The 19,615-nt window shown below is 45.4% G+C and overlaps 1 protein-coding gene across 4 annotated transcripts in view; it reads left to right on the top strand.

Annotated features, from left to right (window-relative positions):
• SDK1 (sidekick cell adhesion molecule 1) overlaps positions 1-19,615 on the top strand; it is a 601,127-nt gene that overhangs the window by 520,365 nt on the left and 61,147 nt on the right. For all 4 annotated transcript variants that reach the window (XM_070761314.1, XM_070761317.1, XM_070761313.1 and 1 more), the window contains exons 32-35: positions 214-284; positions 9,660-9,798; positions 11,012-11,071; positions 16,090-16,191. In XM_070761314.1, the coding sequence (XP_070617415.1) occupies positions 214-284; positions 9,660-9,798; positions 11,012-11,071; positions 16,090-16,191 (372 nt within the window). The remainder of the gene's footprint in view (positions 1-213; positions 285-9,659; positions 9,799-11,011; positions 11,072-16,089; positions 16,192-19,615) is intronic.

Here is a 19,615-nt window from a genome sequence, read left to right as displayed (position 1 = left end):
ATGTTTGTTTGTATGTTTGGCTTTATAACAAGGGTTTTTAGCTTTTTTAGTATTGGATTTTTACATTCTGTTTTTATCACTGTTGTTAGCCGCCCTGAGTCCACGGAGAGGGGCGGCATACAAATCCAATAAATAAATAAATAAATAAAATAAACACATTGTGTGGCCAAGTAGCACGTCTTTATTTCTGGGTGTTTTTTTCTTTCTTTCTAGTTCCAGATGAACCACCGAATTCCGTGTCTGTGATCCCATACACAACCTCCTCGGTTCTAGTACAGTGGCAGGTGAGTGTAAAGGTAGACTTGAAGCTTCAGCTCTGATGATTGGGAGATAATTTCTAGGATCGATCATAGAAAACGTTGATACACTAAATACATTATTCGTATGAATCCTGGAACACTTTGATCTTCAAAGTGGCTGCATTGGCTGCCGATCAGTTTCCGGTCACAATTCAAAGTGTTGGACCAGAGTACCTCCGGAACCAACTGCTACCGCACGAATCCCAGCGATCGATAAGGTCCCACTGAGTTGGCCCTCTCTGGGTCCCGTCGACCAAACAATGTCGTCTGGTGGGCCCCAGGGGAAGAGCCTTCTCTGTGGCAGCCCCGGCCCTCTGGAATCAACTCCCCCCGGAGATTAGAACTGCCCCTACACTCCTTGTCTTTCGTAAATTACTCAAGACCCATCTATACCGCCAGGCATGGGGGAGTTGAGACACCTTTCCCCAGGCTTTTTTATATTTATGTTTGGGTATGTATATGTTGTTTGCTTTTTAAAATATGATAGGGTTTTATGTGCTTTTTAATATTAGATTTGTTTTCGCTAGAATATTGTTTTTATTATTGTTGTGAGCTGCCCCAAGTCTTCGGAGGGGGCGGCATACAAATCTAATAATTAAATTAAATTAAATTAAATTCCTTCCCAGCTGCCACGGTATTCTCAGTGTTAAAATATCCTCAGGTTATCACAGGGGCTGGTGCGTTTTCATTTGTCTGTTTTTAAGAAATGTATATGGACATAGAAACATAGAAACATAGAAGACTGACAGCAGAAAAAGACCTCATGGTCCATCTAGTCTGCCCTTATACTATTTTCTGTATTTTATCTTAGGATGGATCTATGTTTATCCCAGGCATGTTTAAATTCAGTTAGTGTGGATTTACCAACCACGTCTGCTGGAAGTTTGTTCCAAGGATCTACTACTCTTTCAGTAAAATAATATTTTCTCATGTTGCCTTTGATCTTTCCCCCAACTAACTTCAGATTGTGTCCCCTTGTTCTTGTCCATCTCATGCAAATGAATCTGGAGTTCTGAAAGCAACCGGAAGACAGCTACAATGTAAAAAGGGCAACATTTTGCCCTTTATCTCAAATTATTTAGCCCTACAAAGACATTTCCAAATCTCCCCACCTGGGCCCCAAGCTGGTACCTTCCAAGACATCTTCCTTTCTCCCAATCCTGCATGGCACTGACTCAGAATAAAAATTCCTCCGAGTTCACACAGTGGATTGGAGAACAGGCTGGGAGACGACGTGGTTTATGTCAGACACAAAGTGTTCTGCCTGGCGTGACAGCTGAGCAGTAATTAAGGTCAAAGTAAAACACACAGACTGGGGTTTCAGAAACACAGAAATATATTTCATTAACGAGTTGGCTGAGAACAGCAATTACGGCAAAAGAATGTCTGTTTACTGCCAAAAAGTCTAAGTTATCTTCAAAGCTGATAACAAATGTCCCCAAAACCCCAAGGGTTGTAAATAATGTCTCCGAACTGGGCTGAAGCTGGGGTGCTCACTCCGAGTCTTTGGAGAGGGGCGGCATACAAATCTAATAAATAATAATAATAATAATAATTATTATTATTATTATTATTATTATTATTACTACTACTACTACTACTACTACTACTACTACTACTACTACTACTACTACTATTTTTGCAATAGCTACAGTCTTTCATAAAGCAATTTTCCAAAGGCTGGGTTTTTCCAAGAAAGCAGGGATGTTGGTTTAGAGAAAACTCTGGATCCATTTCTCTGTTAAACCATGAACGATAACTCCTGCAAAGAACACTCCCACAAAACCTCCCCTTTTATGCACGCTGCAGAATTCCCTATGACTCTCAGCTGTGATCAAGATCTCCTCCTGTGTCTATGCAACTGTTCCTGTCTCCCCCTAACCCTTTGCACAAAGACATTCAGGATGGGATCATTAATCGCCCCCTACTCATCCAACCCAGACAAGGCCCTAGCTGGTGGGGTTCTATAGGGATTGCAGGGGTCTCCTATCTCTCCAGAACCTTCAGCTTCCATCTCTCCTTCCTTCTCACTGTCTGAATCCTTTGATAGCCAAACAGGTCTCCGATGCTCGGACGGACCCAGCACATCTGGTTTAAAGTCTGTTATCAGACAAGCTGGCTGTGATCCAATCACAACACAAAGGACCAAGATCATTCCTTACATCTCCACCCCATGTCCAGTCAACGAAGCAGTGGAAGTGGTGTGCCGGTGTCTGGAGGCTGTTGGGGCCTGGATGGGTGTCAACAGACTCAAACTCAACCCTGATAAGACGGAGTGGCTGTGGGTTTTGCCTCCCAAGGACAATTCCATCTGTCCGTCCATCACCCTGGGGGGGGGAATTATTGACCCCCTCGGAGAGGGTCCGCAACTTAGACGTCCTCCTCGATCCACAGCTCACATTAGAGAAACTTCTTTCAGCTGTGGCGAGGGGAGTGTTTACACCAGTTGCGGCCCTATTTGGACCGGGGGTCACTGCTCACAGCCACTCATGCCCTCATCACCTCGAGGCTCGACTACTGTAATGATCTCTACATGGGGCTACTTTTGAAAAGTGTTTGGAAACTTCAGATCGTGCAGAATGCAGCTGCGAGAGCAATCATGGGCTTTCCCAAAAATGCCCATGTAACACCAATACTCCGCAGTCTGCATTGGTTGCCGATCAATTTCCGGTCACAATTCAAAGTGTTGGTCATCACCTATAAAGCCCTTCATGGCACCGGACCAGGGTATCTACGAGACCGCCTTCTGCCGCACGAATCCCAGCGACCGGTTAGGTCCCACAGAGTGGGCCTTCTTCGGGTCCCATCAACAAAACAATGTCGTTTGGCGGGCCCCAGAGGAAGAGCATTCTCTGTGGTGGCCCCGGCCCTCTGGAACCAACTCCCCCCAGAGATTAGAATTTCCCCCACCCTCCTCGCCTTTCGTAAGCTCCTTAAAACCCACCCCTGCCATCAGGCATGGGGGAACTGAGATATTCTTTCCCCCTAGTCCTCTACAATTTATGCATGGTTGGTTTGTTTGTATGTATGTATGTATGTTTGGTTTTACAAATAAGGGTTTTTTAGTTGTTTCAGTATTGGATTTACATGCTGTATTTTACTACTGTTGTTAGCTGCCCTGAGTCTACCGAGAGGGGCGGCATACAAATCCAATAAATAATAATAAAATAATAATAAATAATTAAGCCCAAAGCATAGAACGTTCATTAGAATATCACCTGGAATTGGCATTTATTAGAATGACAGAATGTCAGCCCATACACAAGAATCCAGTCAACTAACCGTCAGCACTAAATTGGCGTCAGATAAGAGTCAAAGGAATTCAAGGATGCTTGACTTGCATCTCTTGTGGCAATGCAGGGATTCCAAACTAAGGATGCATTTAACTCCTCCCTCTAGCTCTTCCTCCTTTTCTCCTATCTGTCCCTCTTAGCTTCATTGACAGCCGCTCTTTCGCATAGATTTTGTGTCCGTCTTCCTGATTTTACAGGAAGCCCTGTTCATGCTGGAATCACACTCGGTTGCAACATGTTAAAACAAACGTGAGACATTTTGACAGTTTTCAACTAAGGAGCCACACATAAGTACCAATCAGCCATTCAGGCAAACAATGGAATTCCACTAGCGCGCGAGAGAGAGAGACAATACAATGGTGCCCATCTCATTAAAGGTTGATCCTGTTGATAGATTTGGGGTGGATAATGAATGCGGAATAGATGACAGTTGAGATAATTAGGCCCCTTTTATTTCACGGAAACCTAATGGGGGACTTGCACCCAAGCTGCATCTAGGGAATTAAAGGGCAATTTACATGTCATTAGCACACTTACATTATTGGGGCACTCGGTTTAGGCTCTATAGTTTTCAAAATAATAATAATAATAATAATAATTATTATTATTATTATTATTATTATTATTATTATTATTATTTATTGGATTTGTATGCCGCCCCTCTCCGCAGACTCGGGGCGGCTAACAACAATAATAAACACAACATGTACAATCCAATAATAAAAAACAACTAAAAACCCCTATTATAAAACCAAAGATACACACAAACATACCATGCATAACTTGTAATGGCCTAGGGGGAAGAGCTATCTCAACTCCCCCATGCCTGGCGGTATAAATGAGTCTTGAGTAGTTTACGAAAGACAGGGAGGGTGGGGGCAGTTCTAATCTCCGGGTGGAGTTGGTTCCAGAGGGCCGGGGCCGCCACAGAGAAGGCTCTTCCCCTGGGGCCTGCCAAGCGACATTGTTTAGTCAACGGGACCCGGAGAAGGCCAACTCTGTGGGACCTTTTTGGTCGTTGGGATTCATGCAGTAGCAGGTGGTTCCGGAGGTACTCTGGTCCATTGCCATGTAGGGCTTTAAAGGTCATGACCAACACTTTGAATTGTGACCGGAAACTGATCAGCAGCCAATGCAAGCCACGGAGTGTTGAAGAAACGTGGGCGAATCTTGGAAGCCCCACGATGGCTCTCGCAGCTCCAGTTAACTGCGAAGGAGGGCAGAAGATAATGTTTCATTGCTCCGCTGGAGGAGGCAAGAAGCGGAATTAAATGCCGGCGCGTCGAGCATTCGACTCCTGAATTTCATACCCATCAATAGCAACACAAAAGTTCTTGCCATCAAAAATCCCGATTTTCCCGTCCCGTTCTGCATGGCAGTTAACTTCCCAGCTCTCCTCTCACCCGCTTCTTCCTTTAATCCGGAATTTGTCCCAATTTCACAGTGTAAACACACGGTTGTTATCATCCCTCGGAATCGTAATAGATTTCTGGGGCCTCCGCAGTTCCTCCGAGCCTCCGTCTCGGAGATCGTTAGGAAATCCTAAATAATCCTTTACATCAAATCCTGCATTTTTATTTTTTTTTCTTTGTTTTTCACTCATGAAAGATGGATAAGAGCAGGATGCCGTGACCTTTCTGGTTAAGAGTATTTTTTCCAGGGCAGAAATAAAACCGTCAAAGAAAGAAAGAAATGTCATCCCGTGCCATTTATCCCAGGTTTCTTTGTGTTGGATCGTTTAATAGCTTCTGAAGCTGAGATCACACATAGGGAAGGAGGGAGGGGAAGAGAGAGAGAGAAAGAGAGAGGGGGGGGATAAAACAGATGATATGACTCAGGAAGTTGGTATGAAGGATAGGAAGGAGAATACAGTGGTACCTCTACTTATGAACTTAATTCGTTCCGTGACCAGGTTCTTAAGTAGAAAAGTTTGTAAGAGGAAGCAATTTTTCCCATAGGAATCAATGTAAAAGCAAATAATGCATGCGATTGGGGAAACCACAGGGAGGGTGGAGGCCTTGTTTCCTCCCAGGAGATTCCTAGAGAGGCCCCACGGAGGCTTCTCCCTGCCTTTTCTGGCCCTGTTTCCTCCCAGGAAATTCCTAGAGAGGCCCCACAGAGGCTTCTCCACACCTTTTCTGACCCTGTTTACTCCCAGGAGATTCCTAGAGAGGCCCCACGGAGGTTTCTCCCCACCTTTTCTGGCCCTGTTTCCTCCCAGGAGATTCCTAGAGAGGCCCCACGGAGGTTTCTCCCCACCTTTTCTGGCCCTGTTTCCTCCCAGGAGATTCCTAGAGAGGCCCCACAGAGGCTTCTCCCTGCCTTTTCCGGCCTTGTTTCCTCCCAGGAGATTCCTAGAGAGGCCCCACAGAGGCTTCTCCCTGCCTTTTCCGGCCTTGTTTCCTCCCAGGAGATTCCTAGAGAGGCCCCACAGAGGCTTCTCCCTGCCTTTTCCGGCCCTGTTTCCTCCCAGGAAATTCCTAGAGAGGCCCCACAGAGGCTTATCCCTGCCTTTTCGGGCCCTGTTTCCTCCCAGGAAATTCCTAGAGAGGCCCCACGGAGGCTTCTCCCCACCTTTTCCAGCCCTATTTCCTCCCAGGAAATTCCTAGAGAGGCCCCACGGAGGCTTCTCCCTGCCTTTTCCGGCCCTGTTTCCTCCCAGGAAATTCCTAGAGAGGCCCCACAGAGGCTTCTCCCTGCCTTTTCCGGCCCTGTTTCCTCCCAGGAAATTCCTAGAGAGGCCCCACGGAGGCTTCTCCCCACTATTTCTGGCCCTGTTTCCTCCCAGGAAATTCCTAGAGAGGCCCCACGGAGGCTTCTCCCTGCCTTTTCCAGCCCTGTTTCCTCCCAGAAAATTCCTAGAGAGGCCCCACAGAGGCTTCTCCCCACCTTTTACGGTTACAGTTTCGGAGGGTCAGATTCACAAGTGGAAAATGGTTCTGGAGAAGAGGCAAAACAATCTTGAACACCTTGTTGTTATCTAGAAATGTTCGTAAATAGAGGCGTTTGTAAGTAGAGGTACCACTGTAATTGTGAGGAAAGGGAGTGCTGTGGAGCAGCGGTGGGTTTCAAAAAATTTACTACTGATTCTGTGGGCATGGCTTGGTGAGTTTGTGGGCGTGGCTCGGCAGGCTTGGCAGGATGGGCATGACAGGGGAAGGATATTACAAAAGGGGAAGGTTACTGAAAAATCCCCATTTCTTCCCAATAAGCTGGGACTCAGAAGGCGTTGAATAGATGGGGGCAGGGGCAGTCAGAGGTGGTATTTAACCGTTTCTCCAAACTGCTCAAAATTCCCGCTACCGGTTCTCCAGAACCGGTCAGAACCTGCTAAAACCCACCTCTGCCTTCAATATCACAACCTTAATTATGGAAATATTACTCATTTGTTTGTATGGTGATGTATCCCCTTCCCTTAGATTATAATCAAATCAACCTTTTCTCACTCCCCCTCCCCTTCCTACCTAGTCTTTAATTAAGTGGACATAAGGGTTATTCTCCCAGACTATCAGAAACATGGCCACAAGCAAATGGCTTAGCGGTGTACCACAGTACGTTGTTGGAGACCACTGAGCTGAAATTAGGGGACGGAGAACCATCAATCAAAGTTACGGCACACGGCGGATTAATGGTGTAGCTCCTTTCTCCCACTCCCCCTGGGAAGTGATGAGATCTGGGCCTCGGGAGATCAACTCTATAAAGTTTGAGATGAAGCAGATTATTTCAGCAGCAACCCGTTGGCTGGAACGTTGGAGAAAAAGCCAACTTCGTCCCCTTGATTGACTTCTCGAGCTTGCCTAGGTAAATCGTGACGAATAACCTGTGTCAGCAGAGGAAATTGCCTCTCTGGATGCTTCTCAATCTCTCTAGACTCGTGAGTTTTTTAATTCCCGGGGACAATTTCGGAAGATAGCCAAAAGACAGGAGATGGCTGCTTTGTTCCTTGAGGAAACATATGTTCCAGATAGATGCACCTCACTTCTTCTGCCTGACACTACTGGATGAACATGGTTGGGCTGAAGAAAGCTTCTTTGACATTGCTCCAAAAATCTCTTCAAGACTAAGCTTGCAAATTGTGCCTCAGCACCCTCCCCAGGAATCCTGGTTTATTCATCCCAGCTTGTCCCTGGTCTCCAAAGATGCTTAGAGATATCCTGCCTGTCAACCCTGGAGCCATCTTGGAGTATCTTCAGTGTTGTGGTTAGCTCTGGCCCAGCTCCTGCCCCAAGGACTGTGGATGTGGGGGAGACATCCACATGCTGAAGGCCTGTTTTGCCCCCGGTGGATTCTGCTGATGAAGGCTCCTCTGACCAAGAAGACATGAGTGACAGGGAGGAGGAGAGTGTGCAGACAGTTCAGAAGGAGATCAATTATCTAGCTCCTCCTTGGATTCGGAACAAGAGTTAATGATACAGCCACGCATGTGGAGAGCGATGCATAGGCAGCAACAACTGAGAGATTATTATCAAAGAAAATGAGGCCACCTGTGGTTGGGTGGGGCTGTGGTCATTAGTGAGGCTGCTATAAAGAGCAGCCTGTGGGTTTGGCCATTGTGGAGGATTATCTGATCGTTGTGTTTCGTGACTGCTTTACTGACTTTGACCTTTTGTGTGCTGATTTTTCCCCGCTTTGAAACTAAACCAGAGCAAAGTATGTTTCACTTTGTGAAAGAAGAAGGACTGTGAATTGCCTCACAGCTGCAAGCTAAGTATCACAGAACTGATAAGGGATTTGTACAAATTACCAGTTTGTTTGGAGACGAGTGCTCTTGGCTATACCAAAAGAGGGCTTGGTTTAAGTGACTTTTCATTATAAAGAACATTGTTTTGAATTTTCAAACGTGTGTGTGTCTGAAATTTGTACCTGTGAATTTTTGGGAGGATTCTACCAGAGAGCCCGACAGGACATTCAGGATTGCCAAAGCAAAGCTGGATGGAGCTGTGGGAGATGGAAGGGGGAGTAGAGATAGCTGGGGGAATACATAGCTTCTTCTGGGAACGAAGGACATTCTCACCAGGACCTGGAGGAGCATGGATGGGAAGTATCAAGAAATGGGAAGGTGACCTGATGGGGCATGTGATGGATGTTAACGATGGAGGGAGGAACTTTGGATTTTAACTGGGTGGGGAATTTCAGAGTCAGGTTTTCACCAATGGTGCCAATATGACATACCTAATAAATCTATACTTTGGGGAATCCGGTGTTGGAATTCTGAATTTATATGGGCTGTTGCTTGGAACCCTGACATTGTGGATTGGATAATCTCCACAGCATCTCAACTTTGTAAGATATTCCAAATGGACATTTTGATCGCCTTCTGCCGCACGAATCCCATCGACCAGTTAGGTCCCACAGAGTTGGCCTTCTCCGGGTCCCGTCGACTAAGCAATGTCGTTTGGCGGGACCCAGGAGAAGAGCCTTCTCTGTGGCGGCCCCGTCCCTCTGGAACCAGCTCCCCCCAGATATCAGGGTTGCCCCCACCCTCCTTGCCTTTCGCAAACTCCTTAAAACCCACCTCTGTTGTCAGGCATGGGGGAATTGAAATTTCCCTTCCCCCTAGGCTTATAGAATTTATACATGGTATGTTTGTATGTATGAGTGGTTCTTTAAATTGGGGTTTTTTTAGATTGTCTTTTAATATTAGATTTGTTTACATTGTCTTTTTATGTTGTTGTTAGCCATCCCAAGTCTTCGGAGAGGGGCGGCATACAAATCTAATAAATGATGATGATGATGATGATAATAATAATAATAATAATAATAATAATAATAATAATAATAATAATTTATTACATTTGCATGCCGCCCCTCTCCGCAGACTCAGGGCGGCTCACAACAATAATAATAACAATGTACAATGTAACAAATCTAATATATAAAAGAAAGTATCTAAAAACCCAACATTTGAAAACCATACAACAGAAACAAAAAATAGTTTGAATCTTCACCCAGATACATCACCCTTGTCTAAAAATATATTACATCTTAATTTCTTTGTAGTGTTTTTATCGGAAGAGACAAATTGCAACTTAAACCCTTTTTCTGGGCATTTTTTTTTTTTTTGCAGCCTCCAAAGGTAGAGAGTCTAAACGGCCTTCTTTTGGGCTACCGTATTTATTATCGGGAGCTGGAACCTGAAAACAGCAGACCAAGAACAGAGTCCAAAGCCCTTAAAAACCCATCAGCTCTTCGAGCAGAAATTGCAGGTAAGGAGCCAATTATTTGGGCTGTTTTAACGTGTGATGAATGGTTTGTCGTTTTCAATCAGGTGAACAAATATTAAAACACTTGATGGAAATGGGGAGGAAAAAAACTTGTGCATGCTCTCAAATTTATTCAACTAGCTGGCTGTCAGGTTGGAAACTGATCCACTGGGCTTTTTTTTTCTTTTCCTCTTCTCTCATTCACCCCAGTCGCTCTTATTTCTTGCTTTCTACTTGGTTTTTTTTCCAGTTTGGGCCTTGTAAATCTGGTGTCTAGAGCTAGGGTGGGTGGGTGGATGGGAAATTGGGTGGGTGGGTAGGATGGATAGTAAGCTGGGAGGATGGATGGATGGATGGTAAGGTGGGTGGGTGGGTGGATGGTAAGGTGGGTGGATGGGAAATTGGGTGGGTGGGTAGGATGGATAGTAAGCTGGGAGGATGGATGGATGGATGGTAAGGTGGGTGGGTGGGTGGATGGTAAGGTGGGTGGACGGATGGGTGGGTGGGTGGATGGGTGGATGGATGGATGGATGGATGGATGGATGGATGGTAAGGTGGGTGGTAAAGTGGATGGATGGATGGATGGTAAGTTGGGTGGATGGATAGATGGTAAGGTGGGTGGATGGATGGATGGATGGATGGATGGATGGATGGATGGTAAGGTAGGTGGGTGGGTGGGTGGGTGGGTGGATGGAAAAGTAGGTAGGTGGATGGGGATGGATGGTAAGGTAGGTGGGTGGATGGGTTTGGATGGATGGACGGACGGACGGACGGACGGATGGATGGATGGATGGATGGAAAAGTGGGTGGCTGGGTGGGTTTTGATGGGTGGATTGAATTGATGGAAAGATGGGTGGGTAGCTGGATAGGCAGATGGATTCAATCCACCATTCCACCACTTTGTTATTATGGCTCACTGATTCTCCAGGTATTTCTCATTGCTTTATAGCATCCATAATTTCTTTCTGTGTGGGAAGATATAGTAGCTGAGGAAGCCTTCCAGTTTGAGGATCATTTGCAGCATGTTCTCCAGCAAGAGGGCTGACTGATATTGGCAGGCAGCTGGTGTGTGTGTATGTGTGTTTGTGTGTGTGTTGGAAGGGTCTTTGCCTTGAACATTGCCTGCACTCACCTCAAACTGCTGGAACCATGTGGAATTGGCGACAACGGCTAACCTTGCCCTCTCATTCTTTTCTGCTTTGCTTACCGTGAATAGCCCAAAGCGTCTTCAAGGCAGTGAACAGCAGCTCCGACTTAACAACCTACGAATTAACAAGTAAGTTAACACTCCGCGGCCTGCACTGGCTGCCGATCGGTTTCCGGTCACAATTCAAAGTGTTGGTAATGACCTTTAAAGCCCTACATGGCATTGGACCAGAATACCTCTGGAACTGCCTTCTACCGCACAAATCCCAGCGGCCGATAAGGTCCCACAGAGTTGGCCTTCTCCGGGTCCCGTCGATTAAACAATGTCGTTTGGTGGGCCCCAGGGGAAGAGCCTTCTCTGTGGCGGCCCCGGCCCTCTGGAACCAACTGCCCCCAGAGATTAGAACTGCCCCTACCCTCCTCGCCTTTCGCAAACTCCTTAAAACCCACCTTTGTCGTCAGGCATGGGGGAACTGAGATATCTCCCCCGGGCCTATATAATTTATGTATGGTATGTTTGTAGGTATGTCTGCTTAAAAATGGGGTTTTTTTAACTATTTTAAATTTTAAATTGTAAATTATTAGATTTGTCAGGAACTGTTTTTATTGTGTTGTGAACCGCCCCGAGTCTACGGAGAGGGGCGGCATACAAATCTAATAAATAATAATAATAATAATAATAATAATAATAATAATAATAATTATAATAATAATAACAACAACAACAATAATAATAAAAACAATATTACAGCGAAACAAATCTAAAAGCATATAAAACCCTATCATATTTTAAACCAAACAACACATACATACCAAACATAAAGTATAAAAAAGTCTGGGGGAAGGTTTTCTACCGGTTTTGCGTCCCTGACCGTATCCGTAGGAGTCCATCCCTGGTGCCGTGTCCAAATGCCATTTTCTCTGCAGATGGCTTAGAAATACACCACATTCCCTTGCAAGCGAGGCGGGTGTGTGTGTGTAAGGAGGGTGGGGGGAGAGAGAGAGTCCTTGTGTATTAACTGGCGGGAGTTTCGGATCCCCATAAAACTGTCAGTTCCCTACAATACATCAAGTAGTTTTATTTATTATGCTGACAAAATGTAAGCAGTAAATTAGATACCATCAGCTGTCTGTCTACCTGGGAACCGGCAGGCAACACACCGGGCGTCTGACTGAGCTACGTGGGCAGAATATTTGCGGGCACTTTAGGAAATCTGAAATTAGAAGGGGCCTCCTGATCAATCTCGCAGAAGCTCCCCCCCAGGATGAGAGTTTGCGGCGACGGTGGTGCTGGCGGAGCTGAAAGGGTAGTTCACACACACGTCCGTCCCATACCCCCCTCCCGGAAAAAAAAATAGAAGGCTTCTCCCCAGAGTTGGATTTTGCTGGTGGGCTTCCTCAGGTGAGCTGTATTCTACGGGAAAAAAAGAGAGGTGGCCTGCTTTGAATATGCAAATCCCCCAGAACTTCAAGGATGATGCAAAGGCCTCCGGGGCGGAATACATGAAATTCGGTCTTCTTGCTATCGTGCTTCTTTGGTTATTAATTACACCGTAGCCAGAGGAGATCTCCTGATCTCTCTCTCTCTCTCTCCCTGGTCCCTCTCTCTCCCCTCCCTCCCTCTCTCTCTCTCTGTCTCTCTCTTTCTCCCCCCTTTCTCTGTCTCTTTCTCTCCCTCCCACTTTCTCCCCCCTCTGTCTGTCTCTTTCCCTCCCACTCTCTCTCTTTCTCTCTCCCTCCCTGACCCTCCCTCTCTGTCTCTCCGTCTCTCTCTGTGTGTTGCTCTGTCTTTGTCTGTCTTTCCATCTCCCTCTCCCACTCTCTCTGTATCTTTCCCTCTCTCTCTCCTACCCTCACTCACTCCTCTTCCTCTCTGTCAGTCTGTCTGTCTCTCTGTGTGTGTCTCTCTCCCTGTCGCTCTGTCTCTCTCCCTCCCTCTTTCTCCTCCTCTGTCTGTCTGTCTCTCTCTTTCTGTCTCTGTCTCTCTCCCTCCCTCTCTCTCCTCCTCTGTTTGTCTGTCACTCTATCTGTCTATGTCTATGTCTGTCTCTGTCTCTCCCTTTCCCTCTCTCTCCTCCTTTCTGTCTGTCTCTCTCTGTCTCTCTCTCTGTCACTCTGTCACTGTCTGTCTATCTCTCTCTCCTCTTCTGTCTGTCTCTGCCTCTCCCTTTCCCTCTCTCTCCTCCTTTCTGTCTGTCTCTCTCTGTCTCTCTCTCTGTCACTCTGTCACTGTCTCTGTCTCTCTCCTCTTCTGTCTGTCTCTCTCTCTCCATCTCTCTGTGTGTGTGTCTCTCTCTGTCACTCTGTCTGTCTGTCTCTCCCTCTCCCTCTCTCCCTCTCCATCTCTCTATCATTCTGTCTCTGTCTGTCTCTGTCTCTCCCTCTCTCTCACACACACACACTTTCTTTCCTCTCCCTGTCCAAATTTTGTTTTTTATTTGCAGTGTGTGCTGTCATTCCTTTCTGGTATCTGTCAATGCTGCTCCCGTGTTGTAGCTGGCAAAGGGTTGTGGCTGAATGTGGTGTTAGTGATTTTCAAGAGCCGTGATTGCGGCACAAGAAAGACATTGCAGTCTCGCGCCACTAAATCCCACACGTTTATGCTTTTCTTCCCTTTCTTTGCTCTCCAATAAAGCCTCCCTTCCCCTCAAATACCAGCCTGGATATTGTAGCATTGACTGGGGCTTCGTTTTAAGAGGCAGGCTGAGCCCTGGAGCTGTTGTGGACTTTCGTCCAGCTGGTTAGATCTTCCGATGAATCCAATGAGGGAGTTCCCTAGCCCATTTTCCACTGCCAGGCCCTATGGCTTCTTCCAGTAATAACTTGAAGGATGGCGAGGAGAGGCTCACCCATGGATGTCCCATCCAAGAGATATAATAATAATAATAATAATAATAATAATAATAATAATAATAATAATAGCAACAACAACAACGAGTCTACGGAGAGGGGTGGCATACAAATCCAATAAAATCAAAATCAAATCAAACAGTAACAGCAACAGCAACAAGTTGGAAGGGACCTTGGAGGTCTTCTAGTCCAACCCCCTGCTTGGCCAGGCGACCCTACACTACTTCAGAGAGATGGTTATCCAACATCTTCTTTAATAAAACTTCCAGTATTGGAGCAATCACAACTTCTGGAGGCAAGCTGTTGCACAGATTAATTGTTCTGTTAGGAAATGTCTCCTTAGTTCTAAGTTGCTTCTGTCCTTGATTAGTTTCCACCCATTGCTTCTTGTTCTACCCTCAGGTGCTTTGGAGAATAGGTTGACTCCTCTTGTTTGTGTCAATCCCTGAGATATCGGAAGGCTGCTATCCTGTCTCCCCTGGTCCTTCTTTTCATTAAACTAGACATAAACCCAGTTCCTGCAAACGTTCTTCATATGTTTTAGCCTCCAGCCCCTTAATCATCTTTGTCGCTCTTCTCCGCACTCTTTCTAGAGTCCGAACATCCATTTTGTATCGTGGTGGCCAAAACTGAATGCAATATTCCAAATGTGGCCTTACCAAGGCCTTATAAAGCGGCATTGACACTTCACGTGATCTTGATTCTCTCCCTCTGTTGATGCAGCCTAGAACTGTGTTGGCTTTTTTGGCAGCTGCTGCACACAGCTGGCTCCTATTTAGATGGTTGTCCACTAGGACTCCAAGATCCCTCTCATAGTTACTACTGTTGGGCAAGATACCAACATATACTCTACCTGTGAATTTTGTTTTTTCTTAATATTGGCAACATTAAGGTTGGCATCTGTGATAGATTTTCTATCATCTGGAACAGTGTTTTTTCCACCCCTTTAGTGAACTTCAACTCCCAGAAGAGTGGACTTCAACTCCCAAAGTTCCCCAACCAACACAAGTGGACTTTAACTCCTAGAATTCCCCAGAAAGCATATATGGACCAATTCTTTTGGGAGTTGAAGTCCATACATACCGTGCGGGAGAATTCTAGGAGTTGAGGTCCACACTCTTTGGTTGGGAAACTCTAGGAGTTGATGTCCCCTCCTTCTTCAAGCTATCGAGGTTGAGAGAGACACTGACCCAGTTGTCTTTTTTTCTGGAAAAATAAAAACATAGAAGTCTGACGGCAAAAAAAGACCTCATGGTCCATCTAGTCTGCCCTTATACTATTTCCTGTATTTTATCTTACAATGGATCTATGTTTATCCCAGGCAGGTTTAAATTCAGTGACTGTGGATTTACCAACCACGTCGGCTGGAAGTTTGTTCCAAGGATCTACTACTCTTTCAGTGAAATAATATTTTCTCATGTTGCTTTTGATCTTTCCCCCAACTAACTTCAGATTGTGTCCCCTTGTTCTTGTGTTCACTTTCCTTTTAAAAACACTTCCCTCCTGGACCTTATTTAACCCTTTAATATATTTAAATGTTTCGATCATGTCCCCCCTTTTCCTTCTGTCCTCCAGACTATACAGATTGAGTTCATGAAGTCTTTCCTGATACGTTTTATACTTCAGACCTTCCACCATTCTTGTAGCTCGTCTTTGGACCCGTTCAATTTTGTCATTATCTTTTTGTAGGTGAGGTCTCCAGAACTGAACACAGTATTCCAAATGTGGTCTCACCAGTGCGCTATATAGCGGGATCATAATCTCCCTCTTCCTGCTTGTTATACCTCTAGCTATGCAGCCAAGCATCCTACTTGCTTTCCCTACCACCTGACTGCACTGTTCACCCATTTTGAGACTGTCAGAAATCACTACCCCTAAATCCTTTTCTTCTGAAGTTTTTGCTAACACAGAACTGCCAATACAATACTCAGATTGTGGATTCCTTTTCCCCAAGTGCATTATTTTACATTTGGAAACATTAAACTGCAGTTTCCATTGCTTTGACCATTTGTCTAGTAAAGCTAAATCATTTACCATATTACAGACGCCTCCAGGAATATCAACCCTATTGCACACTTTAGAGTCATCGGCAAATAGGCAAACCTTCCCTACCAAACCTTCCCCTATGTCACTCACAATTAGTATTGTGAGTGTATCATCCTAGAAGTTGTAACTAAAGGATATGCCACCTCTTCTTGTAACTGTGATTCCTTGATATGCTTCATATTAGCAGGGAAATTCTACTGGGGATTGTTCAAGGAGATGCTAACAAGCCGTGCAAATTCTTTCCATTTCTAGAACTGAAGAAGTACAAGAGGTATGAAGTGGTCATGACGGCGTATAACATTATTGGCGAAAGCCCTGCCAGCGCCCCTGTGGAAGTCTACGTTGGAGAAGCAGGTAAGCAGAAATCCAGAAGCCTGAAAGATAACTTGGATCGGGACTCATTGCTCACAGTCACTCATGCCCTCATCACCTCGAGGCTCGACTACTGTAATGCTCTCTACATGGGGCTACCTTTGAAAAGTGTTCGGAAACTCCAGATTGTGCAGAATGCAGCTGCGAGAGCTATCATGGGCTTCCCCAAATATGTCCATGTGACACCAACACTCCGCAGTCCGCATTGGTTGCTGATCGGTTTCCGGTCACAATTCAAAGTGTTGGTTATGACCTATAAAGCCCTTCATGGCATCGGACCAGAATATCTCCGAGACCGCCTTCTGCCGCACGAAAGAAAGCAAGAGAGAGAGAAAGAAAGAGAAAGAGAGGGACAGAGAAAAAGAGAGAGAGAGAGAAAGAGGGAGAGAGAAAGGAAGAGGGAGAGATGGAAAGAGAAAAATGAGAAAATGATGGAGGGAAAGAACGAGGGAGAGGACAATGAAACAAATGAGAGAAAAGGAAGAGGGAAGAAAGAAGTGGAGAGTAAGGAGGGAAGGAAGGAAGGAGAAATGGAGGGAGTTTGTTGATTTAAGTTTAAATTTACTTGTTAATAAAGAAGTATAAATTACTTAATTACTTATTACTTCTTCTTTATTTTAAATATTGTATTTGTTCCCATTTTGTTTTTTACTTTAAATAAGGTATGTGCAGTGTGCATAGGGATTTGTTCATAGGTTTTTTTTATAGTCCGGACCGGACCTCCAACATTCTGAGGGACAGTGAACTGGCCCCCTGTGTAAAATGTTTGGGGACCCCTGCCTTAAAGTAACCTTATACTATTTCCTCCAAACCTACATTGCTGGTTCGTTCATGTATCGATAAACCCAACCAGTGCAGAACTTAGTGCTGGCACATCCATCGCACATCTGTTGTTTGGCTTTCTTAAAACCAAGCCTATTTCTTTCCCCCACCTCTTGTCAGCCAGCCAACGAGAAAGGCAGGGGACAAATGAAATAAATAAATTGCAGGAGGCTTGCTTTTCAGGACAGTGCCCAGGAAAATAGCGTCCCCTGATTTCCCCAGAGGGTCAAGTTGGCTACGAAGGAACAGAGAGCGGTCCAAGGACATCTGCCAGCAGTCTAGATAATGAACGCGAGCGCAGGATTCTCGGGGAAAGTCGGAGCAAAGAGGAAACTCATTGAGAGAAAGAAGAAGGAGGAGAATAAATAACATTGGTCTTTTGTGCCTCGGTTACATTTCAACCTTTTCTAAACAGAAACTTTCCTGATCTCTTCCTGCTAGTTGTAGTGCGCAGTGTGCATAGATTTTATAGGGTCTTGGCTTCTGACAGCATTTATGCACATCGGAATAATAACAATTTAATAATAATAATTTATTGGATTTGTATGCCGCCCCTCTTCGCAGACTCGGGACGGCTAACAGCAATAATGGCATCGGACCAGAATACCTCTGGGACCGCCTTCTGCCGCACGAATCCCAGCGACCGGTTAGGTCCCACAGAGTTGGCCTTCTCCGGGTCCCATTGACTAAACAATGTCGTTTAGTGGGACCCAGGAGAAGAGCCTTCTCTGTGGCGGCCCCGACCCTCTGGAACCAGCTCCCCGCGGAGATTAGAACTGCCCCCACCCTCCTTGCCTTTCGTAAAGTTCTTAAGACCCATCTTTGCCGTCAGACATGGGGGAACTGACACATCTCCCGCAGGCCTATACAGTTTATACATGGAATGTTTGTGTGTGTGTCTGCTTTTAATAATGGGGTTTTTAGAGTTTTTTAAATTATTAGATTTGTTTTTTACATTGTTCTTGTTGTTGTTGTGAGCCGCCCCGAGTCTACAGAGAGGGGCGGCATACAAATCTAATAAATAATAAATAAATAAATAATAAACACAACATGTACAATCCAATAATAAAAAACAACTAAAAACCCCTATTATAAAACCAAACATACAAACAAACAAACATACCATGCATAACTTGTATTGGCCTAGGGGGAAGGAATATCTTAACACCTCCATGCCTGGTGACATAAGTGAGTCGAGTAGTTTACGAAGGACAGGGAGGGTGGGGGCAGTTCTAATCTCCGGGGGGAGTTGGTTCCAGAGGAATGAATATCAGTGGGTATTCATCATCCATGGGGAGCACCTTAAACCAGGGGCATCCAACCTTAGCCTCTTTAAGACCTGTGGACTTCAATTCCCAGAATTCCCCAGCCAGCCAGGACCAGGGCAGACATGAGAGCAGTGTTCCAAAAGCACCAGGAGGCCAGACGAGGAATGATGGATGGAAACTAACCAAGGAGAGATTCACCTAAGAAAAAAAGGGGAAACTTTCGGACAGCGAGAGTGATCAACCAGTGGAACAGCTTGCCTAAGGTTGTGAGAGCTCCAACGTTTGAGATCTTCAAAAGGAAATTGGACTGCCATCTGTCTGAAATGGTATAGGGGGGTGGGGGTTGACTAGATCAGTGATTTTCAACCTGTTTTGAGCCGCGGCACATTTTTTACATTTACGAAACCCTGGGGCACATTGAGCGGGGCGGGGGGAGGGCTAAAAAAAGTTTGGAAAAAAAATTATCTCTCTCTCTCTTCCTCCCTTTCGCTCTATTTCTCTCTCCTTCTTTCTCTCCCTTCCTTCCTCTTTCTTTCTCTCTCCATCCCTCTTTCTTTCTCTTCCTTCCTTCCTCTCTTTTTTGTTCTCTTTCTCTCTCCCTACCTCCCTCCCTCTATGTCTTTCTCTCTCTCTTCTTCCCTCCCTCTCTTTCTCTCTCTCTCTTGCTTTCTTTCTCTCTTGCTCTCTCTCTCTTGCTCTCTCTCTTGCTTTCTTTCTCTTGTTCTCTTTCTCTCTCTTGCTTTCTTTCTCTCTCTCTCTCTTTCTCTCTCTTGCTTTCTTTCTCTCTCCATCCCTCTTTCTTTCTCTTCCTTCCTTCCTCTCTTTTTTGTTCTCTTTCTCTCTCCCTCCCTACCTCCCTCTATGTCTTTCTCTCTCTCTTCTTCCCTCCCTCTCTTTCTCTCTCTCTCTTGCTTTCTTTCTCTCTTGCTCTCTCTCTCTCTTTCTCTCTCTCTTGCTTTCTTTCTCTTGTTCTCTTTCTCTCTCTTGCTTTCTTTCTCTCTCTCTCTCTTTCTCTCTCTTGCTTTCTTTCTCTCTCCGAGCTTCGCAGCACACCTGACCATGTCTGGCGGCGCACTAGTGTGCCCCGGTACACTGGTTGAAAAACACTGGACTAGATGACCTTGAACAGGGGTAGGACCTTGGAGGTCTTCTAGTCCAACCCCCTGCTTAGGCACGAAACCCTACACTACTTCAGACAGATGGTTATCCAACATCTTAAAAACTTCCAGTGTTGGGGCATTCACAACTTCTGGAGGCAACTTCTGTTCCACTGATTATTGGTTCTAACTGTCAGGAAATATCTCCTTACCCTGTTT

Source organism: Erythrolamprus reginae, chromosome 9, assembly GCF_031021105.1.
Source record: "Erythrolamprus reginae isolate rEryReg1 chromosome 9, rEryReg1.hap1, whole genome shotgun sequence".
NCBI classification, from domain to species: domain Eukaryota; kingdom Metazoa; phylum Chordata; class Lepidosauria; order Squamata; family Dipsadidae; genus Erythrolamprus; species Erythrolamprus reginae.
The sequence above is the reverse complement of the archived record's forward strand: the minus strand, read 5'-3'. Positions and strand labels throughout refer to the sequence as shown.